This window comes from Clarias gariepinus, chromosome 11 (genome assembly GCF_024256425.1).
Source record: "Clarias gariepinus isolate MV-2021 ecotype Netherlands chromosome 11, CGAR_prim_01v2, whole genome shotgun sequence".
NCBI lineage: Eukaryota > Metazoa > Chordata > Actinopteri > Siluriformes > Clariidae > Clarias > Clarias gariepinus.
Genome location: NC_071110.1, coordinates 28,969,409 through 28,992,501, shown reverse-complemented (window position 1 = coordinate 28,992,501; position 23,093 = coordinate 28,969,409). Strand labels below are relative to the sequence as shown.

General features: G+C 38.9%; 1 protein-coding gene across 2 annotated transcripts in view; it reads left to right on the top strand.

Moving 5' to 3' along the window:
- The window catches only part of agfg1a (ArfGAP with FG repeats 1a), a 39,794-nt gene that overhangs the window by 5,005 nt on the left and 11,696 nt on the right, over positions 1 to 23,093 (top strand). The window contains exons 2-9 of one of the 2 annotated variants that reach the window (XM_053507607.1): positions 11,799 to 11,892; positions 18,216 to 18,331; positions 19,600 to 19,762; positions 20,390 to 20,540; positions 20,829 to 20,957; positions 21,846 to 22,052; positions 22,188 to 22,347; positions 22,868 to 22,944. In XM_053507607.1, the coding sequence (XP_053363582.1) occupies positions 11,799 to 11,892; positions 18,216 to 18,331; positions 19,600 to 19,762; positions 20,390 to 20,540; positions 20,829 to 20,957; positions 21,846 to 22,052; positions 22,188 to 22,347; positions 22,868 to 22,944 (1,097 nt within the window). Of the gene's footprint in view, positions 1 to 11,798; positions 11,893 to 18,215; positions 18,332 to 19,599; positions 19,763 to 20,389; positions 20,541 to 20,825; positions 20,958 to 21,845; positions 22,053 to 22,187; positions 22,348 to 22,867; positions 22,945 to 23,093 lie in introns of both variants that reach the window. The other variant, XM_053507606.1, reaches the window with a different exon arrangement.

The window sequence follows — 23,093 nt, the reverse complement described above, 5'->3', positions numbered from 1 at the left end:
CTCTCCCAGAAGATCATGAAGATAATTGAGCGATTTGATGAATCCTAGTCTAAATGACTTTGGCCTCGTGAAGCCTGCAGCGGTTTCACACCCGCCCACAGAGACCAAGACTTGTTTAAAATATCTTGTCTTCAGAGCCACAGAGAAGCTTCACAGGAGACTGAATTCCGACCCAAATGTTAATAAATATGTGTAAATACATAAAAACCTTCCCTGATATCACAATTGTTTTGTTGTCGTCGGAGAATGTGAATGTTTAAAACGGTTGAAATGTAAAAAAAGATTAACAGGTTCCTTTGCGAAGTTTTTAATATCGTGACTGGTTGCTAAGGTATGCTGCGTGCTGTTGTAAGGAGCGTTCATATCCAGTCGGCTTCAAGGGATTTTTGTAGGCAGTTGCTTTGCTATGCCATCCCAGGTGGTTGCTAGGTAGTTGTTATGCTGTCCCAGGTGGGGTTGGAATGTGGTTGCCTTCATATTATAGTTGGTTGCTAAAGATTTTGCATGTGGTTGCTTTGCTGTGCGATCTCATCGTAGAAATCAGGTGATTTTTCTAAAGTATTCTTACGTGGTTGGTTGCTGTTATATTGTATGCTACTAGGGAGTTTGTATGTGGTTGCTTTGCTAGGGTGTCGATTGCTGGTTGCTGTCATCTTTCAGGTGTTTTTACCTTTGTGCGTATAATGTCTTATGTAGGCAAAGCTGATTTGGGTTCGGACACGGGATGTGGTGCTCTTTCCTCACATCAGGCGTTAGAAATATTACTCGAGCCTGATACTCTTCTTACAACGAATTTACATTAGTTATTATTGATTTGTTTCTAACTTCCCTCTCCTACTTCTTACTTTTATTATTATTGCTATAATATAACATTGTTTTTGTGCTTTGTATCCGGGTAGGCTTGTGTGTTTACGCTCTCCGATACAGCAGGTGGCAGTATACACCTTCTTGGTTGTGAACTGGGGGATTAAATGTCGAGTAACGCACTTGTGTGTCAGATATGGCTGCTTAGGTCAGATGATGAGGTTATTTTGGGGGAGACAGACGCCACTGATGACGTCGCGTCTAAACAGCCATCTGCTTCCATTCTCAGGTATGATTGGTTCCCAACCGTGCCCAAGTGCAATGTATCGTTCTCGATACCACTTCTTCAAGCGGACTCTGGGTATAGAGTTCCTGAGTTTGATGTTCTGAGTTCACAAATGACTGTGTTCTCACTGATCAAAATGATCCAGACATTTGAACTTTTCAAAAGTTCTTGAAAAACGGTCCCTAAGGCTCTAATTTGAGAGCGCCTTTATTATTATTATTTTTTTTCTACTTTTTTTTTTTAGTTCAACCTTTGGTTTTCACATTACATTAATATTTCAGACCTGAGCTCTGTTTATCCGGATTTTATCCGTTTAAATTTCACCTTTTTATAAATCAGCTTGTAGTAAATGCATCTTGAACCAAGTGCTTCTGTCGACGCATACTAAACACCAGAACAAGCATGAGATTTATTCCCGAATCCACTTTTTTAAATTTTTTTTTTATCGTGTCTGAGTAGTCCGATTAGTTTGAATAATCAAATATTCTGGCTGAGTTTGGCCCACGCCGTGCAAGCTTTTCAACGCCAGCCCGTCCCGGAAAATATCCTCCCAGTCTGGGTGGTTGGTTTTTTTTTTTTTTTTTTTTTTTTTTTTTTTTATTTACTGTACCTTTTAACCCTTTTGTAGAAGTGTAATATTTGTTTGATTGGAATGTCCGATATCGTAGAGCATCTAGACTTTAACAAGGTCTTGGTAGAAGATGAGTGTGGAGTCGTTCGTGACTTAATCATGGAGTCCCAGCTGGTTGTTACAGTGCATATCTCAAATCGGTATTACATTTTCTCCTGAGTTTGTTAGTTTTAAGCTATTTAAAAAGTTTCACAATTAGTTTAATGTAGCCCGTCTCGTATATAATCAGTTTTCTTTATCTTAAAAGCCAAGCGCAGCATTTAAACAATAAAAACTTTAAACTTCAGATACAAGAGTCTAACTTTCTAATAAAATGAACACGTGATCAAAATGTGTAAATAGTCCAGAGAGCGTCACCTGTTGGATTATGAGGAAACTGTGTGTAAATACACAATTATTCCAACATGCGAAAGAGGTTCGGTTTGTAAGTCCGGTTTGTTCATATGTCCAACAAAAATTGTTTATGTACTGTATTTGCACTTTTCTCTATCGTTATTGCTTGCCAAAGAACAGTGAGCATGTGTATTAAACGGCTGCGAGCACGTGGCCATGAGTGTATGAAACTAATTTACTTGCAGAGTTTGGAGAAAAATGCCGATCAGAGGCTTTTAATGCATATGATTTTTAATAATGTTGCACCATAAAACGATTTTGGAGTCAGTGTGTAACGCCACACAAAAGAATCGAAAAAATTTCCCACATCTCTAGTTGCTTTTGCGCTCTAGATGATCGCACAGTTCTCTGTAGTTGCTTGGTTTGTCATCCTATCCCAGACATTGCTAGGTGATTGCTATGCTATCCTTTTTGGTCAGTTGGGTGTTGCTCTATGGTTGACATTTCAGGTGGTTGCTAGACTTGTTCTTGGCTTTTGTAATCTGGTTGTTTGCTAGGGTCTAAGCAGGTCTGTAGCAGCCGTATTATTGCTGTGTTGTCCCGGGTGGTAACTTGGATGTCATCATATCCTAGGTCTTAGTTTAAAATATCCCATGTTTACTTGCCTCAGTGCACTGGCCTTCCAATACAATTTAGAGTCGTTTTTTTTTTTTTTTTAAAGATATATATATTTTTTTGTTCTATACAAAGCACAGCGTCAGTGCCATTAATATCTAGTGATAAGTTATGTTTAATCTGTCCCGATGAAAACTAAAGTTGATGGAACTTTGCCCCAAAGCTGTGGAACGGTCTGCCTTTGAGCATCAGAGCTTTCTCATCATTCTATGCTTTTAAATCTAGCTTTTGGAAATCTTGGGTTGGATTAACCAAGGTTGTGCTCTATATAAATAAAATTTTCCTCGCCTCGTTTTGGTGGTTCCTGGGTTCTTTGTAGGTGGTTTCTTATCTACGCCATCCCAACCGGTTGCTCAGGTGTTGCTATGTGGTTGTCGACATCTTCCTGGTGGTTTTTATTTCACTATCTCTGGTTGTTGGAACTATCATGCAGCATAAAGCTGGCTTAACTGTAGAGAACGTTTTGTATGAACTCTTGCCCAGACAATAAAAAAAAAAAGTGTGAGAGAACAGGACATGCTGGAATGTTGCAATCCGCATGTTCCAATGAAGCATGAGTCCACTCCTTTCCAGTCCAACATTCTCACACACCCTCAGGACGACTGATAAACCTGGATGATTAAGCATGTTTATTACAGCATAAAAACAGTCATCAAACACGTCAGCGAGTTGGTCAGGAGTAAAAAGTTTTGATTGAACCACCAGATAAATCAATATAGGCCCTGAGAATGAGCGAGAAAGCAACGGCAGACTTCCCTCCCTCTCTCTCGTCTGCTGAGCGAGATATCTGTGCCAATAGAGAAGCAATTCCAGCCAGAGACATTAATCAGGACGCTCCTGCATTCCGGAGGCCGCTTTTCATCAGTCGATCGTCTGCGCTATTTTTACCTTAACCCATATGTCCAGGTTGGCTCACGCAAACCTGAGCGAGAAGGATGACCAAGCAGGAGAACATGGGTAAATTTGCTAAGAGCTAGCACAGCTAGGCGTTTCTACCTTACAAAAACTTTTAAAATAAAACAGTATCACGAAATATACTGTAGATGCTCACAAACATCCTGCAACTCCCACATTAGTGCTTTAAAAAAGTTGAGTTATGCTTAATAATGTGAAAAAAAAAAAAAAGTGAAACTGTAAACATGTTTATAAAAAATATTGTATTTTTCCAATTTTTTTACCAACAAAAAAACCTTACAATTAACAATTCAGTTCGTATTACAAAAAATGTTAAGGTAGCAAAATATCCATGAGCTATCAGAATTATGGCGTATTGTGTGGAGTGATTTAGATCCTCATTTGATGGGTTGGTGGGAGATTTGACCCTGGTGTTGGGGATTATGGGAAATCATGTAGACGGGTTTCAATTTTGAGCTGTGTGTGCGCGCTTTTGTAAATCCTCCTGCAGGAAGCGGGAGCTGCATTCCACTGCATCAGCACCATGTGGTCAACTTGTGTAACAGGAAGTGGAAACAGCAGGACAGGAAGTTAAATCTCACTTTGTAATGAGTGGCGTGTGTGAGAGAGAGAAAGGAAGTGAGTGAGCGTGATTTAGGGCTCTACAGTAAGTTTCATCACCAACCTGTGTATGTGTAAACAAGTGTTGCTTTTTTTTTTCCCCTGTTAATTAACAGATTAACACTAGTGTTTTTAAAAAAACAAAACAAAAAAACAAATAGAACGGTCATGTTTTGTCAATGTCATAGAAAACTTGACTTCTTATACCTTTACTAGTCGTTTTTTTTTTTGGTTAACTTTTTATTGGAAATTCAATTATGAAAACAAGCAAATGCAATGCTTCCAAAGTTGTGGTGGTGGGGGGGGGGTGTAAAGAGGGAGAACTGTATTGCTGTATTTGAGAGTGTAAATACGCAATTATATCCGAAAACAGAGAGGAAACGTGATGTGATCGCTAGCCAGCAGGGGGAGGTGAGGGACGGGAGCAATTGTTCCTGGGCACGGTATAAATCAATCACGCGTAAAGTGAAAACTCGCACACTAATACTCACTTAGGACCTGTCCATAAAGATTTTCCAAAGGTGTATGATTTTGTATGAGGTTTTAAAGCGGAAACACTCGGAAAACCAAAGCAATTTCTCCAATAAGAAATGATGAAAACTCAAATTATTTGTTCCACAGCACCCCCCCAAAAAAAAGTTACATTCAAACAAATTAACCTGCACTATACCTTTAAGAATAAGCGGTAGTTGCTTGGCACTTTCATGACTTGTCACGTGACATAACCTTATCAAAGGACTTAATAAAATATGAAAATAAATATTCCCAAATATTTAATATAGGCTATAGGGAATTGCACGCAACATACATGGATTTTTTTATTTTATTTTGTTTTTAATGACCCGCCCCACAAATAAAGTGACAATTTCTTTACCCGCCCCAACCCGACCCGCGGGTTACCAGACGAAAGTGCGGGCTGACAGAGAGAGGGAGAAAAATGGATCTTTAATCTCTCTAATGAGACTTTCTTTTTCTTTACATGCGCGCGCAAACGTGTTAAAAAAAAAACATACACGCGCTGTACACACACACATACAAACACTAAATACTACAAAACTGTGACAAAACATTTTAAACAGTACACGCCTGCATGGATGTTGATTATACCAGTGAGACGCGCACGAAGACCCAGCAGGGGAGACGATTACCCACAATTCCGCAGCGCAAGAGAGAAAAACCATTGGCTTAGTTGTGATCATGTGACGCTCGGCATCAAAACAAGAAGCGCATGCGTAATACATGATACTCGGGACTCGTAAACCAAGAGTTATTTGTTTTCCAAGTCAAAATTTATTAAAAATCTTTGCTCGTTTTGCGGAACACTCGCGAACCACGTTACTCGCAATCCAAGGTTTCACTGTACTTCCAATTCCAGTTGCATGATAATACATCACAGGCCACGCCCACTAAACAGAAACGAACATGGAAGTTTCTAAAGTCAGTTTACTGTTCATTCTCCAAACTATGAAAATGTATTTTAGTATCCAAAGGCAGCTTATAACCGCTGAAAGAGATTGGCATAGACAACTAGCTTATTCACTATTTGGTCGGTTGTTCGTTTGAAGCCTGCGATTAACAGTTCTTCTCTTATTTCCTCCTACACTTTTTTTTCTTAAAGCACTTTCCAATTTCTGCTGAATCTCAACGGGTGTCCAAAAGAGCTTTTGTTTTGTCCGCGCTCCACATTAATGGACTTTGGGTCTCCGTCATTTTTTTTTAAACTCCCTATAACTCCGCCCACCGCTCGTGATGTGATTGGTACTCGCGACTAGACCAGCAGAGTTTAGGGGCCGGTTTGGTTCTTATTTTAGGGCACCAGCGCCAATTTTTTTTTTTTTGTGGAAAAGCACGGCACTGGTTCTAAAAATTGGGCACCGGCAACCAGAACCAGAGCAGTGGTAAAGGGGTATTAGTGTGACCGTGTTTAATAGACGCCCTTAAAACCCCTACATACCCTTCATACTACCCCGCTTCGCTTCTTATTGTGGGGCAGATAAAAATGATAAAGTGGTGGACTGTGTCTCAATTGTCAGAGGAACCAAACAGCAGTTTGGCAAAGATGAATTATTGAGGACCTGATCTAGTCTTACACGCGTGCAGGCCGTCTGCTTCCTGCTTGTGAACCTGAACCTCCTGGAGTAGAAACACTAGTATTGACGATCACAAGGGAAAGCACAAGTGTAAGTGTGTGTGTGTGCGCGTGCGCGCTCGTGAGGCATTACAATATCTTACAGTAGTTCTGCTCTTTTTTTGTTTCTAGCAACAATCTAGGGCAGGCAATTTGGGTCACATTTTCTTTCTCCCTGTCTCTCTCTCACACTTAGACACAAACGCACACACACACATCTTTGTGGTGGAAAGTTTAGTTTTGTAGTGATGCCAAAAATTGGCTTACACAGTATTAAGTCTACAGACACACAAGAGACACAAGAGGCATCATTCATGCTTCTGCTTGCGCACACACACACACGCGCACACACCTAGAAAAGCCTGTAGCTATTTTATCTATGAAGGAAATGAGGCAGAATTTAGCTTTACATACAATCAATACCAGGGTCCCCCCCCTCCACCAGACCGATCTGTGGATAGGAATACAAATTAGTAACCGATTTAGTATTTAAGCAAACATTGATGTACTGGAGCCATGAACACCACACATGCAAACAAACACACACACACACACACACACACACACACACACACACACACACACCCCTAGACATTCTTTATGATGATGGAAAGTTTATTTTAGTTCAGCGTACTTAAAAAAAAAAAAAAAAAAAAAAAATGTCGGGTTTCTTCAACAACAACATAAACAAAGCCTTACATTGTACGGTATCAGGTATCGCTATAAGAGCTTTTTGTTTATTCATTTTATTTTTTATTTTTTTACTGGAGTAAGTAAATGAGCTTGGGATCTGAATGATACCTAGTCCCTATATCGGTATAAACGCATCTCTAAGACACACTCATGCACACATTAATTCTGAGTTCCCCCGCAGTGTCACCTTGTCGTCCTTGTCCCAAATTGGTGAAGCTAATAAGTCAGATTACTGAGAGAATAGGGACTACAGCTAAGCTAGCCTGCCTAATATAGCATGTATACACACACACAGACAGAGGAACTGGAGCTAATCTAATAACTTAGACCTGCAGAAGTGTAACACATCCCCTATCAAATTAACCCCTCGCGTGCTCCTCCTAAGCGTTCTCCCGACATCCCCAGGTGTATTTTCCTTTATGTCGCTCGCTGTTTAACGAGCGCTTAGACTCTGCGGTCATTACGAGATCTGGAGCAGGAGGCTGGAGGAGGCTCTTCTTTAAAAGGTCACGCGGCCTGGAATCTCGAGAAGGGGAAAATAATTACGTCATCACTCGGCAGTTAGTCTGCACAAGTCGATATTCACTAAACAAGCAGGAACTTGACTAAAATGTTTCAGGTACTCAGGCTCATTTTGTGCTTTATTACACAATCACTCGATACGTCCTTTTATGTCGGAGCTTTTATATCCGTAAGTCAGTCAGGCATAGTGTTGATTTCGTCAAAACAAAAATAATGCCTAAAAATATTTGTCGTCAAATTTTTTTCCTGTGACTAACACGAGACGATGACGAGACATCACGGATATCAGTGCACTGCCACAGTGACTAAATCAGTAGGCAATATTGTTGATAAAAAAAAAAAGACGAGAGTAAAATGTGATTTAGAATATTTGTGAATGTGAATCGAATATTTTAGTGATGGAGTATTCTACCAAATTTTATCGATCATTTGAGTAATCGGATAAAATGTACTTTTTCTTAATTAAACAGCAGTGTAAAATGTATGAGAAACAAGTTCATTGGTTTTCTTTATAGAAAAATCTACTTTTTTTTTTTTAAATGCATACAACGTTTTATTAAAAATAAACATTGTCATCACAATTTAAAGAATACCTTAATGTTTACTGAGATTATTTAAGTGCATTACAGTGCCATACATTCTTATTTTAAAGCCTTTGAGGTGAAAAAAAAAAAAAAAAAAGTATTTCAAAATGACAAAAAAAAAAAAACTAAGGGACACATTAAAATAAATTTTTATCTAATTTTATCGCTTCTTTCCATGTTGCATACCGCAACAGAACGCTCCCTCAAATCAATACACAGTGAACTGCGCTTCTTCTTCATTGGTGTTTACTGGTGGCTTGCATCCGGAAGCGCGCTGTGTCACGCCAAACAAATAATTGCGCAAAAACATAACGCAAGCTTTTAAAATTATTTAAAAGAAGCTTCAAGGCAGAAGATTTTGCCTCCATCATTTTTTGTAATCTAATTACTCAAGGAATCATTTCAGCCCTAATGTGATTTGAAGAAATGAAAACTAATAAAACATCTGTCTTTATTTTTATCACAATACGCTGCGATACAGTGTTTAATTATTATGGCGCAAGCAGCAGTTTTTGTTGTTCGTGATGGCTAAAAATAAATATCATTGGCTGAAAAAATTAGCTAAAAAGATACATTTTAAATGTTAAAAAAATTCTTTAGTGAAAAACTAACAAAAAGAAACAGTTTTGACTAGACTGACTGTAAGGTTAATTAATGATAATGGTATTGATAAAATGACTAAAAACTAGACTTTAATCCTTAAAGATCCTCAAACTAAAAACAGACATTTTATTCCTTTGATTAGAATTAGACGTATATCTCTAAAGGTTCCTCAGACTAGAACTAGACTTTAATCCTTAGTGGTTCCTTAGACTAAAACTAGACTGTAATTCTCAGACTTTTAGTCGACTAAAACTTGACCAAACAAAAATAGGAGATTGATTAAATATGATTTAAAAACTCGCAAGGATTAAAGTGAGCTGATAGAATGAAACATGTTTTCTTCGGTCGTTTGTTGTTCATTTGAACTAAAACGAGCTCTTCAATTCGTTGTTCAGATGGAAAAAAGATAAACCTTGTCCAAGTCCAAATAGAAACCACAAATATCAACAACTCACTAAACAATTAGATTTTTAATTTGAAGCATTTTTACTTCACAATTAGCTTTTTTTTTTTTTTTTTTTTTTGGTTTTTGTTCGCTTTTGTCCGGCGTTAAAGCACTTTTTTTTGTTTGTTTGTTTGAAACTCCTAAACTTGTGCAATAGTCATTTCCCCCTGTATGATCACAAGATTGTAGACGCCTGACCATCACTTACTTTATGTGGGTTAGAAGTCAAAACATCAATGTCTAAATAAAAAACATTAAATAAATCCTGATATCTGACCAAAATATAAATTTTATTTTAGTAATAGTTGAGATCAAGTCATTTATACAAGATGCAGAATAGGACACTCAAAAGTTTTTCAAGAGAAAAATCTACATACTGTTCATCATCAGGTAAAACCCTTCAGTACTTCAAACATATTTTATTTGACTGTAATTCTTCTACTCCTGTAAGGAACCTTTTGTACTGTTATATAACTTTTTGAAGGTTTTTAAAAAAAAAATCCAAATATAATTTTAAATATTTTAGAAAAAAAACTATTTTAAACCTTATCTAGTTTTAATATCGTATAACAAAAACTGACTCTCGCCATGAATATAACTGTAGAAGCTAGCATGGCGTTAAAAAAAAAGAAGCGCTTAGTAGTCAAATATCTTTGTCGAGTACTGTGCAAAAGTCTTGAGCCCTACTGCATTTTTTCACGTTGCTTTCAAAGAGCAAGCCGTTAATTTTTGGCCTTTTTTTTTTTTTTGTTTCATCTTATTTCCAGTCTGGTCCCCGTTCCTGAGCCGTTTCAGAGGATTATTATTTTTATTTTTTTTATTTAAGCTACACAGTGACCTATGAATTATTTAAATATTAAAAAAAAAAAGAAAACATCTATCTTCAGGCAGTGAGAAACGGGTGCAGAGGATTACAGAGGATCAGGCCAGTGATTAGTATACTGCTGTTAGTGAATGCTGAGTGGGAATTTGGAACGAGAGACGAGAGGGGAAGCGAGGTTGTTGCTGAGGTTGTTACATAAGTTTTTTTTTTTTTTTTTTTTTTTTTTTTTTTTTTACCAGTACTGTAGTAAATACAGAAGGTTTTGCTTTGATTTCCAAATGAAGTGATGGATAGATTGAAATAATCCAAAAGGGACCTGATGGATAGCGAAGCCGTTCTAATTGTTCCATAGCAGCAGAGGGTGCCTCGGCCCAACCCCCAACCCATTAAAGCAACCATAAAAACATGCGATCATATGAATCTGTGCTATTACTGTCATGTTGGTTAAAATTAAATTAAATTAAGTTCATCATATTGTGCTGAAAAAAAATAGTGTTCTACACTGCACAAGCCTGAGCCCTAAATGCGATCAACCACTACTGCTTAAAAGTTTGGGATTACTTTCTAAATCAGGTCGTTCCTGATTTTTATTTCTTACTAAAAAAATACTGAAGGCGTTTGTCGAAAAATACACAATCTTTTTTGGACAGTTGATATTGAGATGTGTCTCCTACTTATGTTCTGTAAAGCGGCTCTAATCTGAGGTTCAGTTTTTTAATTGGTGATTTCTGAGGCTGGTGACTCTAAATGAACGTCTCCTCTGCAGCAGAGGTCAGTTTTGGTCTTGCTTTCCTGGGAAGGTCTTCATGAGAGACAGTTTTATCATGGTGCTTAATGGGTTTTGCAAACGCACTCGTCACAATACTGTTCCTGCTAGCGCTGTCCCAGAAAGGCTGACCTCCGTGTCTTAAAATAACTTGCAGTGGAAATTTACTTACGACTGCAAGTATATTTCAGACCTGTGGGGAAACACTGAACACCTTTAGAATGAACTGGAACCTCTTCAGCATCTCGATCTCACGGATGCTCGTGAGATTCGCATGAGCACAAACACCAACAGAATCTAGTGGATCAGCAAATCGGAAATTAAATATGCAGTGAAATGTTCAGAACGTTCAGGTTTAAGTTCACTTGGTCAGGTGTACAAATACTTTTGACCGTATAAAAAATATGATCGATGATGCCGGCGTCCAGACTAATCCAGGATAATTGGCATCGTTCACCATTTGAGGTTTACCAAGGACAGTAGTCGAGGGTGTAATAATTATAATATTTTACAGGAAGTGTTTGCTGGCAGCTGCAGTCCGAAGTGTTTTATTTTCAGTAGCTGTTATTTTCTGTTTAAAGTTTTAACAGCGTACAGATTATAAAGGAGAAAAACTTGTTGATGTAGATCCATTTTCGCGGTTTGTGTGCCACCTGGCTGAATTTTGTGTCACTAGAGATTTATAAGGACATGTTTTATGAAGTCGAGGTGGCTGAATTTCCTCTCTTTGTGTCTATGGTGGAGAACACAAACATTTGTTTATTGGTTCTAACAATAGAGCCAATTAGGATGATCTTTTTTTTTTTACTTATTTTTTGCTCAGAATCAGTTCATCACCAAGCAGGGCTCTGACAGAAGCAGGTTAATCGAATCAGATCTCAGAATCAGACATTCAGATTGTCATCATGCTTTATTTCTATCTTTATTTTCTTTAACACAGATTGGCCATAACAAACCCTTTGTCTGTCTCTCTTTCTTGTCTGTCTTCAGGCGAGGATTGAACCCTCCCCACAGAGTGAAGTCCATCTCTATGACAACCTTCACGCAACAGGAAATAGAATTTCTACAGAAGCATGGAAATGAGGTAACATAGAATCAGAAGCGAATAATGCCACCTCGCTTGGGCGTTTGAATAACATGTTATTGCGCACAGTGATCTGGTCGTGCTCGGGCTTCTCAATGAATCATAATCACGTTTTCAACTTTTTTTTTTTCATGATTAGCAAAACAACCGGCTTGGAAAGGGTCAATCGGTCAGATACGACATGTTTCCCTTCAAAGCATTAGACAGTTTTTATTTAAAAAAAATTTTTGCTGGCCTCCGAGTGGCGCAGTGGTAAAGCGCTCGCCCTATCATCCGGAGATCGCTGGTTCGAACCCCGGGTGATGCTGTTTTCCTCTCACAGCCGGAGGCACAGAGAGAGCTGATTGGCCGGGCTCTCTCAGGGGGGCGGGATGAGAGGTATTTGGGCTCCCGCATTAATCACGGCTCTACAGCCAATCAGGGGCGTCTGTAAGCTCGCGCACGCGGAAGGGGCGGCTAGCGCTTTCCTCCGAGTGTGTTACTCCGCCCCTAACGGTGCGTGAGCGAGCAGTTCGAAAAGATGCGGTCGGCTCGCGTCACGTGGTTCGGAGGAAACACGGGATAGCTTTCGCCCTCCCGTCTGAGTGGTTGTGGTAGCCTTAATGTGGGAGCCCCCTGGTGACGGGGAGGAATTGGCCACGACTAGATTGGGGAGAAAATCGAAAAAAGAATTGGACAGGACTAAATTTATAAAAAAAAAAAAAAAAAAAAAAAATTTTATCGTAACCTAAATTTGTCTCCTTCGTCTTTCCAACTAGGAAAAGCCAAACAAAAAAAGACCTCCATCTAAAAACCTTCTTCGGAAAGTCAAAACACTCTACAAGTTTCAATCCCATGACTTTAGCAACACGTTAACTCACGGCCTCAACAGTAAGCAAATTAACACTTGTAAAAACAAGTTATTATTTGCATTGCATCGGTATCCAGAGTCATTACCTCATTTAATCTCTAACAGCGATTACAGAGTTTGACGTTTTGTGAAGGTTCAAATTAAGGTTGTTAATCATTTTAAAAAATCGTTTTAAACAGTTTAACTGATTAAAAATGTGTTAACCGATAATGTTTGTTTTGGGCAATAATACTCCGCAGCATTGCACAGTGTCGATTTGTTTATGCACCACATGAGGGCGCAGTTGCAGTTTAGGAAGAAGGTATTTGATGTTCTGGAATAGAAACATATGAACGGAACACAGGTTACTGCAACACCACTGGTCAACCATGGGGTAAAGTGTCACGACCTGACAGGAAGTGCAGTTAATGTTATCACCCCAAGGTGGATTATATCCCTAAAACACACAAAGTCACAAAGGGTTTTATTCATTATGATTTTTATTTATTATTAAACCTATTAGGGATAGGATCACCAGGGATCTTATAATACAATCATGATGCACAAGTACCAATTTGATTTGAATTGTGATTCTCTTACCATCATTTTTATAAGATTTTTATCAGAAGTTACACACAAGATGCTGCGCTGCCTGCCAATTTAAATTTTTCTTAGTTTAAGAATGGTTTAATAATTCATATGGTGTAACGGATTAAATTTGTATGCCGAGGTACCCCTGTATGTGTATTTACATAGTGTGTATGTGTGTGTATATATATAATATAATATAATATAATATAATATAATATAATATTTTATATATATATATAATATATAATATAATATAATATAAAAATATAATATAATATAAAAATACAGCGATACCTTAGCATACAAATTTAATCCTTGTTCTTAAGGGGAATTTTTATATTGTGAAATGCATTTTCCATGGGCAAATTTTCAACACTATAATAATATTTTTGCATATAAAAACAATTAAAACATTTGGAAAAGACATGTAAAGTAAAATATAAAATAAATAGACATTAAATCTAACCTCAGTTTGTGATTTCTCTCGGCACCGGCTGCTTTAAAAAGCAAACAAAGTGGCTTTGTTTTCTTCTTGCAACCGTCCTTGCTAACGTTCTTGGGAACCATGGTGCTGTGTCTTTAGTTAATCCTTCTACAAGAAAAAAAAAGTAACTTGCTTTGTTTGGCTATCCACTGACAAGTTTTGAACGGCTCCCGGATGCACACGCAACTTAGCTAAAATGCTTTATTTGTCGAGGAAAATTTGAGTTTATAAGATGAAATCTTATGAGGCATGGGGGCGTTCGTATGCTGATGTACCCGTGTGTGTGTTAATCAAAGATTTGACCCTGCGATGGCGTCTAGCCCACAGACATGAGGCAAGGTCTTACAGAAAAAAGTATTTTTATCGGTCAAGTATATGGAAAATAGAGGATTTAAAAAGGGGACATAAAGCTGTGATGGTTGTGCACTTGTGGGTCAGAACCAGCGTCCAAACGTGACAAAGCACTCATGGCTATCACAATCCCGCAAGTACGTGTGTAAGCTCATAAGAGGGAAACCCTTTTATGACTTGTTACTCAGCTCTGCTGTTCTTTGGTGGGTGTGTCCAAGCAGTAACTTATTTACATAGACACTAAAACGGTGCATTTGAGTGTTTGCAGTATTTTTTAAAACTTTTTAATAAAATCATTGCCTGAAGGGTATTTTAGATGGTCGTGAACACACTTTTAACTTGTTAAAGCTTTAATAATGACCTTAAAGTGTTTAAGACAATTAAACACATACACACACTGCAATCTTCTATTATATACTCAGCAAAAAAACATCCTCTGACTTTCAACTGTTTTTACTTTCAGTAAACGTAATGTGTAAATATTTGTATTAACACTAAAAGAGTCAACACCATAATACATAAACTAAAAATGTTTCACAATGTGTCCCTGAATGAAGGGAGGCTCAAAATCAAAAGTACCAGTCAGTATCAGGTGTGGCCACCAGCTGCTTGAAGTACTGCAGTGCATCTCCTCCTCATGGACTGCCTATTGCGGACAGTCTGAGCACTGATGGAGGGATTGTGTGTTCCTGGTGTGACTCGGGCAGTTGTTGTGGCCATCCTGTACCTGTCACGTAGGTGTGATATTCGGATGTACCGATCCTGTGCAGGTGTTGTTACACGTGGTCTTCCACTGCAAGGATGATCAGCCGTCCTTCCTGTAGCGCTGTCTTAGGCGTCTCACAGTGCGGACATGGCGATTTATCGCCCTAGCTACATCAGCAGTCCTCATGCTTCCCTGCAGCATGCCTCATGCACGTTCACGCAGATGAGCAGGGACCCTGGGCATCTTTCTTTGGGTGTTTTTCACAGTTGGTAGACAGGTCTCTTTAGTGTCCTGCGTTTTTAGAACTGTGACCTTAAATGCCTACTTTCTGTAAGCTGTTAAGGTCTTAACGACCATTCCACAGGTGCATGTTAATTAATTGATTATGGTTAATTGAACATGCATGGAAAACATTGTCTAAACCCTTTACAATGAAGATCTGTAAAGTTATTTGGATTTTTACAACATTATTGTTGAAATACACAATCCTGAAAAAGGGACGTTTCTTTTTTTGCTGAGTATATTTGAATACCATCCCTCTATACAAGCGTTTTTTTTTTTTTTTTTTTTTTCTTCAGACTTGCCGAAAAAAAGCAAACTGATTACACAAAGTGTTCTGGTTTCTTCTTCCTGTTCTCTTTCCCAACTCTCATCTCGATCAGGGTGGTTTTGGAAAGCGCCGTGGTTTAATCAGTCCGACACGCCCAAGCCCGAGTGTCTTTCCTCACAATATGTACCGTAGATGTAACGAAATCGACCCTGCTGCTCTTAGAGAAATGGATAGAATTTCAAGTGTTTATTTCATCGCTTTTATTTTTCTGAGAGTCACAAGACTCGTAAGAGTGCTGTGTCCGCGAGAAATCCGATCCTCGTCTCTAGCTCCGCTCCGAAAACATGCTGACTCTTACTTTTCCTTTTCTTTTTTTCATCTCTTTGCCTAACTTCTTTCTTCCTCATTTTTTCTCCCTTTTATGCCTTTTCCAGGTTCCCCAGTCGAGCTTTTTTTTTCCTTGTCATTATTTGTTGTATACTTGTTGCACAAGTGGTTTAGTCAAATAATGATCTGTTTAAAGGTTTTTTTGTGTGTGGTCGTGGCTGCTCATCCTCTACATAATAAATAGCGCGCGCGCGCGTGTGTCTGTTCCTGTGTGTGACTGAGTTCATTAATGAGCTCTAAATGGTGTCAGTGTTGCCGAGTGTGTGAGGTCTCTGTGTTGGTGTTTAATCAGAGCCATCAATATCGTCCAGTTTTATAGCTGCTTTTTGTGTTAGCTGATTTGTCTCTCACATGGTGTCCTGTGCTTGATGTACTCTAAAGATGATGATAAGAATGATAATAATTTAAAACTTGGATATACAGTCATCCCTTGAAATTTCCATGGATATGTTCCTAAATTTGTGATGTGGTCAAAAAAAAGACCCTATATTTATATTGTGACGTTTTCTCTAAGGGGATTGTTTCTTTCTCTAACCGTTTGAAAGTACACGAGGACAAGTGTCATGTCTTCGGGACGTACGGCGGTCACGCTTTTTGGTTTTTCTGTAACTGACATGAACAGGTCAACTCGCGTGTACTTGAGAGTAGGGGTGCAACGATTCATCATATTAGTCATATTTAATCATATTAGTTAGAAACAAATAGCTTGATAGAAACTTGAGTCTGTAAGAGCTCCGACATGTACGTGTCAGGTTCACTGTTGTGAATTGAGTAAGAGCACGACGGCAAACACCTTGACGAGCAAATATCTCCAACTTGTGTAAACATTTTACTCTTAACTCAAGCAGAAAGCCGCTAGAATCAGAGGGCAAGACTTTGTACTGTAGGGAGGCGTGGCCGCTTTGTGTAGGACGTGAGGGTTATTGGGAAATAATTCACACCTGAAAAGGATAATTACTGACCGTGTGTTGCTGTGAGTGGGGTTTTTATTTCCAGTTTTCCTCAATGTGAATTTTTTATTTTTTTATTTTTTAAGTGAAATGAACTTTTTTCAGCTCACAGCAACACATACGCTACGCACACATGCACTAATTGGCCGTATATTCTTCTCAGGTATCTTTAAACTTTACTTAAATGTCTTTAAAGTTTATTTCTGCTACTTTGCTTTTTCTTAATTTTAGATTTTGTTTCATCAGGAAAAACATTTTTAATCAAGTAATCTTTATTATCTCTGTTAGTTTCCACATAAAAAAAAAACTTTAGGGGAAATGTTATTTAACTAATTGCTAAATAAGAGTTATTAGAAAAAAATGCATCATTTGTAATCAGTTAATCGTTTCAATAGTCCTTAGTTGCAGCCCTATCCGAGTAGCACTGGGCAAATAAATAAAAAATTTTTTTTAATAAAAAGCAAAATTCAGAACCTCCAATCAATTTATTAATTAATAAAAAAACAAAACAATGAATTAATAAAATATGTAGTAATTATAATTGTGTTCATTAATTATGTAAAAAAATAATGTAATGCTTTTGCCACTGTGTGCGCGCGCGCGTGTGTTTTCATGTAAGATCATTTAAAGTCTCATCAACCAGCACCATGCTGTGCCCGCGACTTTGCTCAGGTGGAATTTAATAAGCACGTATTAAAAAACGTACATACAATTCCTGGAGAAATTGTATAAAAGCAGAGGCGTAACGGCACACCGCTTTTCCTGAAGAAAACACTGATAACGGCTCGTTTCTACCCCATATGGTTGCAAAGATACGAGTCTGTATACTGCATGTGATATTATCATGGTGTGAGAGTCGAGGGGGGCGTGGATTGGGTCGCCCCTCCCTCTGGATGTGAAGCTCGCAGGTACAGAGAATGTAACTAGCTTTAACTTCAAAGCCAGCCTTACACCTGTTCTTCTGTTACTGACCGTTGGTTCTTCTTTCATGTGTGTATTTAAAAAAAAAAAAATAGCACAGGATGCACAGTTTACAAAAGTGTTCCAAAAGTACAAGCGCCAAGATAAACCTTAAAGTTTTAGGAATTATTTCTTGCACTGATTGTAGGGACACTTTCGAAGTGGTGAATTATTTTTGAGTCAACATAATTTTAACATTAGTATCAGAGTTGATCGAGCCCTTCTTCATTTCCATGTCTCGTTTTCCAGTCAGATAAAAAAAAAACGGTTGAGCTACTATTGCTCTTGTCGCCAAAAGTTTAGGTTTATAGAGTTACTAATTAACTCTATAAACCACTATCGGAGTGATGACTGATTTATGCAGTTTAAGTGTGTGTAAGATATTTCAGTAAAACTGACGGAGAGATGAGTGTTATTGATGGAGATCATTCAGAAAACAAATCCTGGCCCTGTTTTTTTTTAGTTTATTTACAGTGTTGTAAACAAATTATTATTTTTTTCTTTTTTTTTTATAGGTGTGCAAACAGATCTGGCTGGGCCTCTACGATGACAGAAGCTCAGCTGTTCCTGACTTCAGGGAGCCGCAAAAAGTCAAAGAGTTCCTCCAGGAAAAATATGAGAAAAAGCGATGGTGAGTGTTTTGGTTTACGATGCTGCTTATAAGTTTAGCAGGATCCTGTGGTAAAGAAATGCGTTGTTCTTTACTTTTGAAACGGTGTTTGTAAGAAGAACGGTGGGTTCAGAAAGCACCCAGAAGTTTTAGCACTTTTTTTCTTTTTATTTAAAAAATGATAACATAAGATTTTCGCCGCAGCCTGAGATCTTGTACACTCTGATGCAGGTTTTTGTGTTTTCATTTTTTTTTTTTTTTTTTTTTTTATAAATTTAGTCCTGTCCAATTCTTTTTTCGATTTTCTCCCCAATCTAGTCGTGGCCAATTCCTCCCCGTCACCAGGGGGCTCCCACATTAAGGCTACCACAACCACTCAGTCGGGAGGGCGAAAGCTATCCCGTGTTTCCTCCGAACCACGTGACGCGAGCCGACCGCATCTTTTCGAACTGCTCGCTCACGCACCGTTAGGGGCGGAGTAACACACTCGGAGGAAAGCGCTAGCCGCCCCTTCCGCGTGCGCGAGCTTACAGACGCCCCTGATTGGCTGTAGAGCCGTGATTAATGCGGGAGCCCAAATACCTCTCATCCCGCCCCCCTGAGAGAGCCCGGCCAATCAGCTCTCTCTGTGCCTCCGGCTGTGAGAGGAAAACAGCATCACCCGGGGTTCGAACCAGCGATCTTCGGATGATAGGGCGAGCGCTTTACCACTGCGCCACTCGGAGGCGTGTTTTCATTTTTTACTCAATTCTTTATTTGTTTTCTTTTTTAACACCATTTCAGCTTCAACAGCTATATTCATGGCGAGAGTCCATTTTTATTATTCGATGTTTAAACATCTTCCTTCGCTTACTTTTTATTTAAGTACTTTAAAACTGAATTTGAATTTACTCTTTTGAAAACTTTTTCAAACGTGTCTACAGAATAATACAATTTCAAAAATTGTACAAAATACAAAAAACACAGGAATAAAAAAAGTATTACAATTCTCAAAATCCTGAAACTTTTTCTAAAAATTATTCTGAATTCTAATTGATAAGTGATACCTGGTTTTTGATACCGGATGGTCAAGTTTAAGTTCAGCTCAAACAAGTTTTAATATAGTTTCGCTAAATCAGGGAAGCTTATTTAAAAAAAATTTTAAATAAAAAAAAAGTTTTCAGTCATGTGATGGAAGCACCTGCTCCTCTTTGATCCTTTCATCTTCGTCTCTTTTATCATGTTTTTTTTTTTAAATCAGTTTATAATGCCTAAAAAATATTTTTCCATTTCTCCATCTTTGCCCTCAGGTATGTTCCTCCAGACCAAGCCAAGGTGGTAGCCTCGGTCCATGCCTCAATGTCGGGCTCCTCAGCCAGCAGCACAAACAGCACTCCGGAAGTGCGGCCGCTGAAAACCCTGCTGGGAGAGACGGCGCCTGCTCTGCACCTGAGTAGAAACACACCCAGCCAGGTAAGCGCGCACACACACTCGCGCACACACACACCCACACCTCTGGGAGATACACAACACCTGTTGCTTTTACACCAATGTTTTACGTTACGGACTGAGTAGTTAGCATTCATTGTGTATTCTTTGAATGGTAGGGTTAATTTTACACGACAAAAACAATCTGACTCCCAGTAATATGCACTGCATAAGGTATTGTGCGGTGCAGGGAACCTACAGGTAGTCCCCGACTTGCAAACATTCAAGTTACGAATTTACGCAGATCCACCATGGATCTACAAACCATGGAAGTAGCTCATGTGTTTCATAAAAATACACCGCAGTGCTTCACCAAACCTGTTTTTTTTTTTTTTTTTTTTTTGTGCTATATATTGTATATTTGTGTCAAAGGTGTAAGGCTCACTTTGTCTGACTTGCGAACAAATCCGACTTACGAACATGCTGCCGGAACGGAACTCGTTTGTAAGTCAGGGACTTACTGTATCTCACTGCCTAACTAAAAGTCTGGATGTCTTTTTTTTTTTTTTTTGTCTCTCCCTGTTTAACGTAATCTCCTGGCTCTGTCTAAACATTTTTTTAAAAGTTTTTTTTAATTATTTTTATTTTACCTGCGTGTTTTGTCCCTCTCAGTCCCCTGTAGTGTCACGTGTTCAGTTAAGCCAGCAGGACAGGAAGTTTGATCTGCTCAGCGATCTAGGCGGTGACATATTCGCCGCTCCGACATCACAGTCCACGGGCAGCTCCGGCTTCGCCAACTTTGCCAATTTCAGTAGCCATCCAGGTAAAACTCTACCGTCTCCTGTTAGAGAATTTCATATTCCTACACATACATTGTGGTGGACATCATGAATTAAGCGAAACCTTTAACCTAGCCCTGTTAAATGTTTTTACCATTAAAGTTGTACCCATTGATTTATTTTATTTGTTCTGTTTCTGTGGTGATGGCATGATTTCAGTTCATTTAGTTTTTCATAACATGCCACGATTTGTGTGACTATTATCCCACCATGTTTTTGCATCTCATATTACTCATCTCATTTGTTTTTGTGTATGTTGTGGCCTCCAGCAGCACAGAATGCTAACGCTAGCACAGACTTTGCAAATTTTGATGCATTCGGGAGTTCTGCTGCTGCCGCCACCGCGCCTAGTGCTGCGTTCCCCTCCGCCCCTCACGCACAATTTCAGCCTGCACAACCAGGTACACACACACTCTTAATCATCTAAATGTCTTATTCACCCAGTTACCTCTCTTTACTCCTGGGTTTCTCATGTATCATGTTTCATCTTAAACATCTGTTCTGTCCTCCTGTGCTAGTTTATTATCTCTGATTGGTGAATTATTGCGTTTTTTCCCCTTTATGAACAATTAGTCTTTGCATTCTTTAGTTATTTACTTCTGTTTCTTTTCCATGTATATGCCATCAAAATTTTACAGCTTATCAGGATTCTCAAATCTCCTGATCAAGCTGCAGTGTGGGAGAAATCTCCTCCACGCTGCCCCTACTGGCTACTCAGAGTATGATCTGTGTTTCTGCTTTTCAATCAAATTTACCCATAAATTTAATTTCTGTGAATTTGTGATTTGGTATAGAGTGAATCAGCGCAACAAGTCGAGGATAAATAATAATAATCCCGAGCAATGATCGATCAAGCGCAGAATCATCTCTGGTTAAAATGATTTTAATTCCAAAGAAAGATTTTTACTTTTTTTCCATCAGCAGCTCAATTTTACAGTTTGTTTTCCTGGAGATCTGAGTTTAAGTCTGCCCTCTTGCGTTAACTTCTAGATAGCTGTCTGTTTACCATACGGGGTAAAACATCATTTGATTTAAAGGTATCTTCTTCAATTTGGATTTGTATAAATGCAGGCTTGCTGTACTTCAGGTACAGATGACATGGTCAGCACTTACATGCTTTTTTCTTTTTAAATATTAGTAGAAAGGTTTACTTGTCTCCTTGTGTGTTTGTAGGAATCTAGGTGGCCTACATTAGGATTCTCCTGAGAAACACATAGTTTGAAGTATGTTCTCCTTCAAATGTCCCCTATGCCTATTTACCATGTTTTGCCATGTCTCCGATTGTACAGCCGGCTCAGCAGGACTGGCTAATGCCAACTTTGCCAACTTCGACAACTTCCCCAAATCCTGCAGCGCTGACTTTGCTACGTACGGATCCTCCCAGTCCAACTGCTCAGGGGGCGGGGCCAAGGGCGACGCAGGCGCTGTAACCGCTGACAGGTACGCCGCGCTCGCTGACCTGGACAACATCTTCAGCTCTGGCAAAACCGAACAAGGTACTCCAAACTCGACACATCAAATACCACGCGCTGTGAAACACCGTGCAAAGTATTTAACAACATTAAGTGTTGATTTGTAATGCTGTCATCTTGTTGTTGTTTTTTTTTGTTTTTTTTTGGGTCTGTTCTAAGGTTCGAGCTCGGCTCCTCCTTCTGCAGGTGTGGGCCCGCCCCCTCCCCAGGCAGCCATGTTGGGTGGTGATCGATATGCTGCACTGGCTGCACTAGACACTGCTTTCAGCGTCCCTGCCCCCAGTAGCAGCAGCTTTGGCACTGCCACCAGTACCCAGGGGTAAATAACAAACGCTTAACCACACCCAATATTGGGCACATGCTCGGTAAATTGCTGTTGAGTTTTGTTTTTTTTTCTTTTTCCCCCAACTAGATTTCTGGCATCTAGAGCAGTCTGACATATCAGGTCTTGTCTTATTCCTACAAGGTTCTAGCATGTGCTCAAAACAGCACAGTCATTAAATATCGCAGACTCTCCCAGTTATTGTATAATACAGTCGCCCCTCCAAATTTATGGGGGTCAGGAAACATTCCTAGAGTGCACACGAATTGAAAAAAAAAAAACGTTTAATTTTTGATGTGGTAAAAAAAAGAAAAGAAAAAAAGCTTTTGTAGTTTAAACCCTAAATATGTTCCCAAAACATTTTAATTTCATTTGCTTTTCTGCTCATCATGTTTGTAACCAAGGCTTATTCATTTGAGTTATCAGGTCTGTCAAAGGTGTTTCTCAAATCCACTTTCCCATCTACACATGATAAATGTTGATATTACTCACCTTGTATTTCTCTTTCCCTTTTTAGGTCTGTGTTTGGAGCCCCACCTGGTGTGCCCGTACCACCGCAGCCCCCTCAGGCAGCACTCCCCCAGGGCTTTGGAGGTAAAACACTACAGCACCTTTTTACTAGTGGGGAGGTTAATGACTCAAAATGTTTTGTTATGCCGCCACATTCAAACATTTTCCTAGTATTTCTCTTAGTGTTATGGCTTTTTTTTTTTGCTTTTTTTCTTACTTACAGCAATTTGGTG